The 14,739-nt window shown below is 41.1% G+C and overlaps 1 protein-coding gene across 2 annotated transcripts in view; it reads right to left on the reverse strand.

Annotated features, from left to right (window-relative positions):
- The window catches only part of LOC126237428 (dyslexia-associated protein KIAA0319-like protein), a 152,578-nt gene that overhangs the window by 84,235 nt on the left and 53,604 nt on the right, over positions 1 to 14,739 (reverse strand). For both annotated transcript variants that reach the window (XM_049947539.1, XM_049947538.1), the window contains exon 6: positions 3,478 to 3,649. In XM_049947539.1, coding sequence (XP_049803496.1) covers positions 3,478 to 3,649 — 172 coding nt within the window. The remainder of the gene's footprint in view (positions 1 to 3,477; positions 3,650 to 14,739) is intronic.

Here is a 14,739-nt window from a genome sequence, read left to right on the forward strand (position 1 = left end):
TAACATGTACCAGAAAACGAGACAATATTGTCTTGAAATAGATAATGTGTACACAAGATAAAAATAAAAAATACAACATGGTAATTTCATTAATGCTTGAGATCCAGCACTCAGTTTATTAAGACTTCACTGGTCATCTTGTCCATCAGAGCAAACAGATGAAGGAGGCGTACTTTCCACAGCCTAATGACACGTGAAGAAAATCAATCACACTAATAAAACCTTAGACATAAAATCATCCTTGGGTTTAGGAGATGCACTGAAACTATTTATCATCATGAGTCCTGGTAGTTTCCCGTCGAAAAAATTAAGAAGGCTCCCTTAAAATCTTATGTGTAGTTGTTGCAAAATTCTGCACTGAATGACATCTGGTTTTAGCACTGTACAATTAGTCACAGATAACACACATTCTACTTTTCACTTAAATTACCAGATGTTAGCTACTAAAATTAATCCATCATTTCCCAGGACATTACTCAATGAATGACTGAAAGACTTCCACTTTCAGTATGACATGCTCTGACAGTAATCCTTCTGAATGACTTCCCTACCAAAGTGTAACGATTCACTGAATTCAGGAACTCTTGCCAGACGTCCTTCTTCTGTCTTTAATTACTCTGTAGAATTCTTATTTTATGATATGAAATGCTTCTATCATTCCATGTTAATGATTTGCATGGAAACCTTTGCAGTGTCACTTGATTAGCCGCAATTGGAATGTGGCATCCCTTACTGCAAACAATGTCAGATACCTGGGCAATTTTGGGACAGAAGCTTGAGCGTCTCGGTGATTCATGCTAGTACCATGGAAGCTGTCACAGTGTTCAAATACAACCTGCTGGCTGTATAACATGCAGTAAGACATGCTGAATAGTGAACTAGATGGCTTTCTTTTACATTATTCTTTCAGGTGTATGTATCTATATTAGCTTCAAACCATTAGAACACAAATCATTACCAACTTCTCACTGCTCAGTGTCACGAAGAGCCAGTGAGGGGTAGAGGAGCTTAATGGCTGAGAACAACCTAAATAAGTGCTGAAATGTGAACCTTTCCACAACTCAACCTAGTTCACAGAGCCTCATGCCATTTAAAATTCACTGAAATTACATGTGTGGGGAGAATGGATGTAGGCATTGCTAAAGAATGTCTTCCAATGCCTGTATATGCACTCAATCATGTGATGGAAGGTAAGAGAGCACACAATTATCATTAGTGAAGCACAAATGGGTAATTTCACTCTTACACAATACTCGAAAATCCTAGCTTGGTTGAAAACAGTGGAATGGGTTAAAATTAGCACTCATCACATAATAAAATCACTGAGCAGTGGATAGGCAGATAAACTAGAATATCCTGATTTATTATTATGCCACTCCTAATCTCCACATGGATTCAACACCCATTCAGAACATGCAACTTCAGTTTTATTACGGGCGTATCTTGTCTTACTGACAGAATACCGGCTATAGCACCAGCCCAGTCATATACCTAATTTGTTGTAGGTACTGCATGGCTTTTGATGTGGGTATGACTACTAATAACTAATAAGCTGTCCGCACACATCAATGTTGACCACCAAATGTGACCAAGGGTGACGTTCACCATTCAATGGCAGAAAATATTGCTGAGCACAACATGTTCAACTAGAATGACTGCTTCACATCCTATGCCATCTGGGTCCGTTTCCTCCAACGTAAATTAGTCAAAGATGGCAACTGTGAGACCAATTCATCCATTCATCTGACATCAATCTCCATTCATACATCTCCTACATAAGACTTAGGTCAAGGGCATGGTTAATGATACAGCCACTTGTTGCAGTGTCCTTTTTTTATCTTTTTCTTTTTTGTTTTTAAATAAAATTTTCATGACTTTTAATGTCCAGATTTCCTTGCCTATAGTTCATTCAAGAGCACAAACACAGCTCAAATATTTCAGATACTGTCATGGCATACTGTCTTAATTATCTTTCAAGTTTATTAATTATCTTTCAAGTTTTGAAATAAAGTTTCTCAGTATGCAAAGATGAACTAACAGTTCAAGAAGCATCTTTGTACCACATATCTACCAACTACAAAATTTTGATCTGATCCTTGGCTCTCAACCAGTCTTGTAAAATGACTGATTCTTTGTAAAAGTGATACCAAGTAAATAAAACCAGCAGTTAACCTTTGCAAGCCCTATTTCCCAAAAAGTAACATGTTTGACTAAAATGTCCACCATTATCAATACCAAATTATTCCAATCTCACCAGCAAGAAGTTGTTGTGTGTTGGCTACATGAAAGCTTTCCTCTGAAATCATCGATGTTATACTTAGCTCAAGTATTAATTCCATGCCTTATGACACAACAGTGCATACAGTGATTTATTCCAAAGAAATAACTCAAGAGCCTGTTTTCTTCTTCTTTGTCATCAATTGTACCCAAGTTCTCTTTTTGTTTCATTTTTTCTCATATCACATACTATGATTATTCCATTCTCTTCTGATTTAGGGTCTTGTTAAAGTGTTTAACTTTGCCCTGTAAGGTTACAATACCATCCAGTTATTCATTTCCAGAGTGCTAGAATCTAGGGGATGCAGTCAATACAAAAGGAACAGTCACTGAATTCGTGATAAGAGTGGTTTGTTGTTTTGTTTTGTTTTATGAGTGAGTTTATTTTAGCACACAGCCATGGACATAATAATGAGTTTCGAAAATAAAATGTTCAAACCGCGTGGTCACTGACTTGAACAGCATAATCCAAACTCAAATATTCTACCAATGTTATTACTACAGGGACTTCATATTTTCCTCCTATACCAATTTCCAGGGTTTCTCTGTTTTATTGATAGATTGGCATGCCCTCACGAAAAGAAAGAGACAGATGACTAGGTCAAGGTTTATCTTTGTGATAGCATTTGCAACATTCGTAGGTCAATTACATTTATAAAAATGTATGTATCAAAGAATAGAAGCTTTCGAAATGTGGTGCTACAGAAGAATGCTGAAGATAAGGTGGGTAGATCACGTAACTAATGAGGCGGTATTGAATAGGATTTGGGAGAAGAGAAATTTGTGGCACAACTTGACTAGAAGAAGGGATCGGTTGGTAGGACATATTTTGAGGCATCAAGGGATCACAAATTTAGCATTGGAGGGCAGCGTGGAGGGTAAAAATCGTAGAGGGAGACCAAGGGATGAATACACTAAGCAGATTCAGAAGGATGTAGGTTGCAGTAGGTACTGGGAGATGAAGAAGCTTGCACAGGATAGAGTAGCATGGAGAGCTGCATCAAACCAGTCTCAGGACTGAAGACCACAACAACAACAACAACAACATGTATCAAAACCAATTAAGAATACAATAGAGACAAGTATTATTTTGCACAATTGCTTCTTGAGACTCCCAACTGAATTGCAGCCACTGTCTATATTATTAATATAAATATCACTGTAGCTTTTTTTATTTTTCTCAATTGTTCAACAGCTTACCTGTCTGTTCAGCAGGAACTGTATAAGCTGATAATGTAACTTCATTTTCTGGTAACCGTACTTCCTTCGATATTACAGAGACAACAAGTTGTTTCAGTGGCTTGGGTGAAGATACTTCGACGGAGGGTGATACAGTTTTATCATCCACGCCACTTAACCCTTCTGAATACACCTATTGCATAAGAATCAACAGAAAATGAACAAATTAGCTTTTTATATTTAAAAACAAAATGTTCACAAAAATGGTTTTATTGTAATTTTCTTTGTTACAATGATAACACAGACAGTGGGAACTTCAGGTAGGAATATCAACAATGTACAAAAAGACAGACAGCTACTTACCATAAAGAACACATGCCAAGTTGCATACAGGCATAATTAAAGACAGGCATAATTAAAGACAGGCATAATTAAAGACAGGCATAATTAAAGACAGGCATAATTATGTTAGGGTATTTTAATTGTAGTCATCTGCAACTTTGTAGCTCTCTTATTCCTAATTTCACTTCACTTTTTTAAAAATTGAGTCTATCTGTGATTTAACAGTGCTAAAGTGCGGGTTCATAGTGCTCTTACTGTGGTGTCACCGCCAGACACCACACTTGCTAGGTGGTAACCTTTAAATCGGCCGCGGTCCATTAGTATACGCCGGACCTGCGTGTCGCCACTGTTAGTGATTGCAGACCGAGCGCCGCCACACGGCAGGTCTAGAGAGACTTACTAGCACTCGCCCCAGTTGTACAGCCGACTTAGCCAGAGATGGATCACTGACAACTACGCTCTCATTTGCCGAGACGATAGTTAGCATAGCCTTCAGCTACGTCATTTGCTACGACCTAGCAAGGCGCCATAGCATTTGATATTGAGATTCTAAAATGTACAGTCAAGAGCGATGTACACCAATTGTGGATTAAAGTTAAGTATTATATCAACTACGTACTTTATTTGCTACTATTAATTCCCTTAACTGTTCCAGACCTCGCGCCAGTCAGCGTGTAATTAAACGCGTGCATTTCGGCCTCCTCTAGCAACACAGTGTTGGCTCTTCTGCCAACACTTCACTTACTCCTCAAAATCAGCATTTAAAAACACGTAGCCGCCTCACTGTACTGTATGATAAAAAGTATCACTTGTTGAAAACCTTGTTCCATACCCTGAAACATTTATGTACTTCCAAATGTGTGTACATTATATGGGCCACACACAAGGTAAAATGCTCACATACTTACTTCTCAACTCTACACCCTTGAAGGGCCTTGGTCTGCATTACAATATCCTGCCATTCTACCTGGTCAATGGCTTTCCATCTCCATCCTCTGATACCCAGCTTTTTCATGTCTTCATCAGTTCCCTCCTTCCATCTCTTTCTGGGACATCCCTTCTGTCGTCTGTCTCCAGCCTTGCCATCAAAAATCATCTTACATGTTCTTTCTTCCTCCATTCTGACGATGTGTCCTGCCCCCTTCAGTCTTCTTATTTTAATGGTAGTGACAGTGTCAGGTTCTTCAAAAAGTTGTTCTAGTTCTGCATTTGTAAGAATGCAACAAAATCCTTGATCGTATATTCGACCACATATTTTATGCAGAACCTTTCTCTAGCAAATGCTAAAGTTCCTTTCCTCATTTGCAGTCATGGTCCACATCTCAGTGTCATACGTATAACTGTTTTGTAAATGAGGATTTTAGATTTTCATAATAGAAGCAAGCTCCTAAGCATGGGTATTGTGGCAACATGCTCACATGCTAAATGAAATTTCATTGTGTACATCAAAACAGTTGACTGGGTTTGCCAAACTGTGTAGTAGGTTGTTAATGTTGATTGTACTTTTAACTGAAGAAGAACACAAATTTTTTTGATAATTGAGCTGCAAAACAATAAAATTAATTGTGAAACAACTGTTCTAACAGACAGCAAGCACATAATAAGAGCATAACAGAAAAGTCCCACAAATACTCAACAGCATCGACATAATGCCAACAGACACACATAAAAGCATACAGCACTATTCTAGCTTGTAGAACTATAAGTTCCTTCCTTGGTGAGGAGAGTGGACTAAGTTTGGGATGGTGAAAAAGGGACAGGTGACTTAGATCACTAGATGACAGGAACCAACCTGTTGTGAGGAGAAGGAGAAACAAAGAGCTTCTGAAAGCTAGTATATTTATTTATTTATTCAGGTAGGAATCATCTTACAATGATACAGAATTTGTCATCATAACAGAATGAAAGAAGATAGTTCAAATATACAACCATACAGAGTACACAAGCACTAACAAAGAGATAGAGGGGCTGGCCAGTACTTACCTCAGCTCAGTATAGCCGATAGATACACAAAAAACAGAACCGAAAATTTACGTTCCTAGCTTTCGGAACAAATGTTCCTTCATCAGGGAGGAGAGAGGGGAAAGAAAGGGAAGAAGGGAAAGTGGATTCAGTTACTCACAACCCAGGTTGTGAAGCAACAGGGAAAGGAAAACAGGGAGGGTAGCAAGGATGGAGGCATGGTTGTCAGAGGGAAGCCAAAGATATTCTACTGTAAGTACTGTGCCAGCTTCAAACCAAAGAGGATGCATACAGAAGTAAAGAGGTATATAGTATAAAGATAAACACAACTATGTAGGATGAAAAGATGTGTGAATGGCTAAAGAGGAAAGGGAAAGAGGAGAAGACTGAAGAGTAAATGGGAGTGAGGTTGTTTAACGTAGGTTCAGTCCAGGGGGATGGCAGGATGAAAGGATGTGTTGGAGTGCAAGTTCCCATCTCCGCAGTTCAGAAGGACTGGTATTGGTTGGGAGAAGCCAAATGGAACATACGGTGTAGCAGGTTCCTAGGTCCCTAGAATTATGCTGGAGGGCATGCTCCGCTACTGGGTATTGGACATCTCCTAGGCGGACAGTTTGTCTGTGTCCGTTCATACCCTCAGCCAGTTTAGTTGTTGTCATACCGATGTAAAAGGCTGTGCAGTGCAGGCATGTAAGCTGATAAATGACATGTGTAGTTTCACACGTGGCCCTGCCTTGAATTGTGTATGTTTTACCAGTAGCAGGGCTGGAGTAGGTGGTTGTGGGGGGATGCATGGGGCAGGTTTTGCAGCGGGGTCAGTTACAGGGGTAGGAACCGCTGGGTAGAGAAGGTAGTCTGGGAATATTGTAGGGTTTAACAAGGATATTACGGAGGTTAGGGGGGTGACGAAAGGCAACTCTGGGAGGTGCGGGGAGAATTTTGTCAAGGGATGATCTCATTTCAGGGGTTGACTTGAGAAAGTCATATCCCTGGAGGAGTAATTTGTTGATGTATTCGAGGTCAGAATAATATTGGGTGACAAGGGGGATGCTTCGGTGTGGTCTGGGGGTAGGAACATTGTTGTTGGACGGGGAGGAATGTATTGCTTGGGAGATCTGTTTGTGGACAAGGTCTGCAGGATAGTTGCGGGAGAGGAAAGCACTGGTCAGGTTATTGGTGTAATTGTTGAGGGATTCGTCACTGGAGCAGATACGTTTGCCTCGAATACCTAGGCTGTAGGGAAGGTAGCGTTTGATGTGGAATGGATGGCAGCTATCAAAGTGAAGGTACTGTTGTTTGTTTGTGGGTTTGATATGGACAGAGGTGTGGATGTGAGCTTCAACAAGATGAAGGTCAACATCCAGGAAGGTGGCTTGGCTTTTGGAGAAGGACCAGGTGAAATTCAGATTCAAAAAGGAGTTGAGGTTATGGAGGAAATTAAGGAGTGTTTCTTCACCATGAGTCCAGACCACAAAGATGTCATATATAAACCTATACCAGGCCAGGGGAAGCAGCTGTTGGGTCTTCAGGAAAGCCGCCTCCATGCGGCCCAGCCCCGCTACTGGTAAAACATACACAATTCAAGGCAGGGCCACATGTGAAACTACACATGTCATTTATCAGCTGACATGCCTGCACTGCACAGCCTTTTACATCGGTATGACAACAACTAAACTGGCTGAGGGCATGAACGGACACAGACGAACTGTCTGCCTAGGAGATGTCTAATACCCAGTAGCAGAGCATGCCCTCCAGCATAATTTTAAGGACCTAGGAACCTGCTACACCGTATGTGCCATTTGGCTTCTCCCACCCAACACCAGTCCTTCTGAACTGCGGAGATGGGAACTTGCACTCCAACACATCCTTTCATCCCGCCATCCCCCTGGACTGAACCTACGTTAAACAACCTCACTCCCATTTACTCTCCAGTCTTCTCCTCTTTCCCTTTCCTCCGCCATGCCCCTGGACTGAACCTACGTTAAACAACCTCACTCCCATTTACTCTCCAGTCTTCTCCTCTTTCCCTTTCCTCTTTAGCCATTCACGCATCTTTTCATCCTACATAGTTGTGTTTATCTTTATACTATATACCTCTTTACTTCTGTATGCATCCTCTTTGGTTTGAAGCTGGCACAGTACTTACAGTAGAATATCTTTGGCTTCCCTCTGACAACCATGCCTCCATCCTTGCTACCCTCCCTGTTTTCCTTTCCCTGTTGCTTCACAACCTGGGTTGTGAGTAACTGAATCCACTTTCCCTTCTTCCCTTTCTTTCCCCTCTCTCCTCCCTGATGAAGTAACATTTGTTCCGAAAGCTAGGAACGTCAATTTTCGGTTCTGTTTTTTGTGTATCTATCGGCTATACTGAGCTGAGGTAAGTACTGGCCAGCCCCTCTATCTCTTTGTTAGTATTTGTTTCACATCTTCATTTAGAGTACACAAGTACGTATTTATGAGAATAGGAAATGTGGTTGGCTGTGGTTTTGCTGAAGGAACCTGCTTGAAACGATTTAGAGGAAATCCCAAATCAGGATGACCAGACGTGCAAACTCCTTTCTCCCAAATAAAAAAAATCAGTCTCTCAACAACTGCACTGCCCCATTGCCATGAGTTGTGGAGCATGCAGAGTGGCGTAGTGATTAGCATTCCTAGTTGGCATGCGGGGGGGGGGGGTCCCTTTTTCAAACCCAACCACTTTTTTTTAAGCGTTTATCATTTCTGGAAGGTTCCTGAAATTTATTTTGTCTGTAATGTTTGTATATTATGGAATATTCGATGTTTGTATAAATAGCAGCACTCTCCATCCAGGACTTCAGTTCTGTTCTGGTTGTACAAGCACATTCATAATAAACATGCTTTCAGTGCTATGTGCTGTATACTTCCTAGGAAATCCTGCTTTCAGACTTCAACATTCATTGTGTTTATATACTTCCTAGGAAATCCTGCTTTCAGACTTGAACATTTATTGCGTTTACATCATGGCATTGTTTGATGGAGATGCCAGATACTTCAAGGCATCTCCATCATCATGGTTACAATTAGGCACTGTACGATCCATCACCTACATGGGAAGGAACTGGAATATTAACAGTACATGTTTCCCAAAATTACTATATTCAGAATACCTAAGGGATTCTAAAACATCAACAAGACAGTTGCACATCAGGCATCCATCAGTGTTTTTGGAGACACTGATCAGGATCCGATGAAATGGTTGAAAAGATTTGACTGAGTCGGCAAAGAAAATGAGTGGGCAGATTTGTACTTGTACGCCACAGCCTAGCAGCAGTTTGAGAACAACAAAGAGCAGCTCGATAGCTGGGACAAATTCGAAGTTGAACTGAAGAAAACATTTGGTGATGTTCAATAGCAAGTTAATTCGGTGAAAGAACAATTGAATAAACGAGTCCGCTGTCATAAGGAAACAACATAATCCTGCATACACAAAGTCATGGTCTTGTGTGATTCTGAATATGATAGAAGCTGACAAAATCTCACATGTGATGGAAAGAGTTGCAGGAGACATATATAAAGCTCTTCTGGTAAAGGATGTCACAACGGCTGAGAAAATCATCAAGCGTTGCCAGTGCTCTGAGGAAATGCAACAGAAAAGAGATGAATTAAAAAAGTATGACCCACTCCTGAACGTGGACAGTAGGGCAGTACTGGAAGACCAACATGACCTTGTCTCACTCGTACGCCAGGTAGTGAGAGAAGAGATACAGAATTTTATGGCAACTAGAACTTTCAGACCAAGTAAGCAAGAGAGAGTGGACACAAATGTTGACCCCATACGACAGGAGGTAATAAAGAATGTTGAAGAAGATGTTTGTCAATCTTAAGCATCGATCTCAGCCACCAGCTGAAATCGGGAAAACTGACTTGCCCAACTTGGACTTAGGCCACAGCCATCAAATACATTGCCAACCACCACAACAGTTCTATTCACGCCAGTCAACTGTAAATGATTATAGTTGAACTGTGTGATGGAGCCCAATGTTGTACCCCAGATGAGGTGCACCCCTCCCCTGCTCCCCAACAAGCTGTAGCCGTTTCCTGACACAATGCAGAGGTGCCGGCCACTTGCTTAGCTGCCAGATTCAGGAAACCTATAAGCAAGGTGACATCTATGGAGGTGAGGTCACTATAGATGCAAATCCTCCATAGACGACAGTCACCAAGATGACAGGATATCTCACTGCTGTCATCATCGATGGCCAACTTGTTAGAGCGCAAACAGATTTAGGGTTTTCTTTTCTGTAATTCTGAACATATATCATCATCGGCTACAGTAGATTATGTTCTGAGTTACGAAAGCAATCATGCCAAAAGTCACAAATGGGTAATATGTCCAGCCGACAAGAACATGTATTGTACAAACGAGTAACTTCAATGACAGAAACAGTCATTACCTGAATTGTTGATCATCTCTAATAAAATATATTGTTACAGCTGTGTATTGCATAATGCACTACTTAACATACAACTGGCTCACATTTTGTGAACTACTGAAATGAAACGGTCCTTCACTTGCTGCATTTATATAAGCTGTGTCCAATTTTCTAGGTAGATGTGAAACATGTAACAAAATGTAATTTGAAGAGATATTTTCTTTTTTCAACTGTAACAATCTACACTTTTGTACAAATGGAAACATAGAGGCTTCTAAAGTATTTTCATTATTTTACAGAAACAATGGTACCTTAAGTAAGGACAAATCTGAAGATTTCGAAAGTATGAAAGAAGTTGAAACAGATATATTTAGTGAAGCGAAATTTACATTAAGCAGTATTTTCTTGGGTGGACCATTAGATGGAATAGCAAAAATGACCTTTTCTATTAAGTATAAAATTTCTGGCTGATACTTGTCTTCAAGGGATGAAAATTCAGTGCTGTCAACAGACACATATAAAAATACATGACATTACCCTATCTTTTGAAACTGACAGTTCCTTTCTTGAGGAGTAGAGAGGAATAGGGCACAGAAGGTTAAAAATGACCTGCCTGTTGTGAGGATGAGAGGAGACAAAGGTTATTTCATAGTTTTCTCAAGTAAATTTTCCTTTTGATACAATCATTCTATTAAGACACATCTAAGAATTTCATACTCTGAGTCACAATACACACTAATAGCACAAAGTTATGGGAAGACTTCTAGAGAAAATTTAGAGCTATACCATTTCAAATTTTGCCAGTAACCCCGTTCTATTTACAGCTGCGAGACTGTGGGTACAATAGACCTCTCCAGCACATTGAGAATATTCTAAATGGGTCTCAAATCAGGTGAAAACGCTATATACATATGTATATGCATGAGACAGCCAAGTTGACATTGCATGTGTCACTTGTGCATGCATTATTTACATTGCCATTCTACAGGAAACGAAACAAAGGGGAACTGATGATGTAGTGGTGCCACCCAACGTAAATATGAAAATCAAATAAGGGGTGTAACACTACTCTCGACCAAAATTACCCAGAGGGACACTGTCATCAGGAGTGCCCTCTGGCGTGACCAAGCCACGACCCAACATGTAAACTGGCTCAGGGTCATTCTGATCTGTAGAGTCATGGCAAGTGTGCTTTCAGTCTGGCTAATGTGTTTATGTTGTGGACTCTTATTTTTCATAGGTTGAACTTTGATGCAGTGTGCACTAAACTTTGTTTTGAAACGCAGACTTAAGATAGCTTACACTGTTTCCAAGGAGAAATCTGTACATATTTTTTGTTGTGAATAAATTAGGGTGGGCCTGTGTTGGCTGTGTGTATAGACTGCTGTTTACAAAACAAGGCAAGTTTAACAACCTAAAAGCTGTTTTGGAGTTGCCTGATGGAAGCTACAGATAAAAATATTACGTAGTTTCTGTTGTAAACAAAATTTTGTCAAATGTTGGGAATGATTTGAGAGAAATCCTATATGGCTGGACTGACCAGTCAGGAGCTATCAACAACAGATCAGCAAGTTGGAATGGAAGCGACAATTAAGAAATGGACAAGTGGGAATGGCACAACAGATAAACAAAGTAGAATGAGAAATCTGGAGAAAAAGAGCCACAGACACAGCGAAAGTGCAGACCAAGAACCAATAATAAGTTATGACAATGAGGCGATAACAAAACCAATAAATCACTGGTGCCAAGATTTGGCTGCCAGAGTGGTGTGTGGTACTGTGGCTGGCTGCACTAGTACTCGTCAAAGTAGCAGCTCTTCCTAGCAGTTAACGTTCAGCTCCAGGCTCTCTGACATGTTTTCAAAGTCAGTCAGCTGGGATACCAGAGTCCTTCCTCCTGAAATAGGAACACATGGCTGGAAAGGTCCTGGACGATGTTTCAGAAGATGAACTGATATGATTGTTGGTATCCTGGCACTTAAGGTTAGATGGTGTGAGGAACTGGGAATGTCCAGCTCCTTGCTGGGACATGGTAAGGTGGGTGTTGTTGTTGTGATTGCAGAGGCTGTGTGGAGACCTCCATCTCCTCATCTGTGAAATCACTAATCACTACTGCCCCCCCTCCCACCCCTTTTTTTGGCACGTTACATCTGTGAGGTTGTGGGACTATCAATGATGAGCTTTTTAGTTCAGGGTAACCACTAACGATTGTGCAGTTGGTATTATGGAAGGAGTTGCTTTTTGTGATGGCATTCCAAACTCTGGTGCGTTGACTGACATGACGTACCACTGTTAGCTGTTCACCACCGTTGCCAGTGTCCACATATTCTTCACTCTATATGATCATTTCCACATTTCTGTTGAGTATTGGCCTGAGTGCTGGGTCCAGCCTTCCTGGGACTGTGAGGCCAGAAAATGTAGGAGCACTGGCAGTTGTTTCCCATGGAGAAGTTCTGTTGGGGTGCTGGATAGTGGTATTCCTGTATATGCTCAGAAAATGTGAGCACTGGCATCATGAGGTGGCTCCCAATGCTTTCAACAGTTACTGTTTAAATATATACACCACGCGCTCAACTTTGCCCTTGGGTGAAAGGGATATCTAAAATGGTGTTTTATCTGTTTGATGTGCAGGATTGTGTGAAAGCCATTGCCATGAACTGGGCCCTACTGTCCCATACTCCACTTCACGTGTGCCCTCCAACGGTTAGAATCTGAGCTAATATGCATATTGTGGCTTCTGTTGTGGTGGACACCATGCTTATCAGATAAGGACATTTGGCGTAGATGAACGTGGTCTCAATGTTGGCAGGTGCAGGGCCAGAGGGCGAGAAATTGGGGTGGTGCTGCGCTCAAGTAGAATATCTGAGCACCATGGTTTCCATGTCTGTCTTTAAGCTAAGCCACTAAATGTGTCATCACACAATGGCTTTCATCCGTAACATTCCCCAGTGACCGCAATGAAGTGCTCGTAACAGCTGTGGCTGCAGGGTGGCCGGGCTGACAAAACAGTATGTATTTGCCCCAGGACGTATTATGAGGACAATGTTGATGACTATTAGATGGGGACAGACCCCAGCTACAGAGCTCCTGATTTTTTAAATGTATGTTGGCCACCTACAGAGCACATAGTGCATGCTGCAGGATGAGGTTGCAGTGTGTGTCTTCAGCTATAGGTGCAGCCATTAAAGTAATCCTTTGACAGTCCACCTCTTTTCTGTGTCTGTGTGGAAACAAAAGATTTCTTGCTGCCAGAGACTGACTCTGGTCCTATGGGACAGCGATAGAGCATCTGCATTTGCTTGCTGGGCTGTTGGTTTGTACTGTAGAAGGTCAGGAAAAGTGCCCAATGTTGGAGACAATGGGCTGTTCATTCTGGGAGATTGTAGTGTGGCTGGAATAGTGCTACCAGTAGTTTATGCTGTGATTAAAGAGAACTTTGTCCTGAACAGGTAAACATGGGACCTCTTAATTGCAAATACACTTGCTAATGCCTCTTTTTCCTATCTGGGAGTAGTTTTTTTGTGCACGTGTCAGCATATTCAACACACAGACTATGGGTTGTTCAGTAATGTCTTCATTTCTATGTGCCAGCACTGCACTAATACTATGGGCTGTTTGTGAGAGGAACTTCAAATATTAATTTACCTTTCCCAAAAAGGTTTGCAGCTACATTAAGTTTTGGGGTCGGGGTAGGGAGTCGATAGCTGCAACATTAAGATCAGCGGGCTGGATTCCTTCTTTGTTTAGCAAGCGCCCAAGATATTCAACTTGTTCCTGGAAAAAACTAGATTTTGTCTCAGCAGAATTTTAGCCTCGCATCACGAAATGTGGTAAATGCCGTGCAAGGGTTGCGCATGTGTTCCTGATGCATAACTACCATGATGATTACGTTGTCCAGACAGTTAGTGCAAGCAGTGATGGACATCATTAACTATTCCAGGTTTCTTTGGAAGATTGAAGAATCAGGAGAGATCCCAAAGGACAAGTTCTACAAGCTGAAAGAAGTGTTCATAACTATGATGTTTTGCGACTTATCATCTAGTGCTATTTGCAAATATGCATCATTGAAGTTGACCTTATAACAATATTTGCCCTGTGATAAGCTACATAAAGAGGTCTTCTGAACATTATGTAGGATAGGTATCTTCTTGTCCTTGGCATTGATGACTTAAAGTCTCCGCATTACTGAAGGGAGCCACTTTGTTTCTTCACTACCAGCAAGGGTGTAGCCCAAATGCTTGTTTTGAATGGCTCAATCATGTCGGCCTCGTGGAGTCGATCAAGTTTCTGTATAACGGCTGTCTATCAGGAGACTAGAATGGGACATGCTTAGCAGAAATGGGTCACTGTGTCTAGATGGAAGGAGATATGAGCCTGGAACTCCACAGTGTACCTCAGGCCACATATGAACATTGGCACAAATGTGGCACAGACGTTGCCAAGTTCCTGACTTCATCATTTTTGGGGAATCTAAACAACAAAAAGACATCCAAACAAAAAAATATTTCCAGCTGACTAATTATTGATGATAAATAGCATTATCTGCCCTCTGAGCTTCTTGTAAGCTGTGGTGATTGAGAATTAAT

Source organism: Schistocerca nitens, chromosome 2, assembly GCF_023898315.1.
Source record: "Schistocerca nitens isolate TAMUIC-IGC-003100 chromosome 2, iqSchNite1.1, whole genome shotgun sequence".
NCBI lineage: Eukaryota > Metazoa > Arthropoda > Insecta > Orthoptera > Acrididae > Schistocerca > Schistocerca nitens.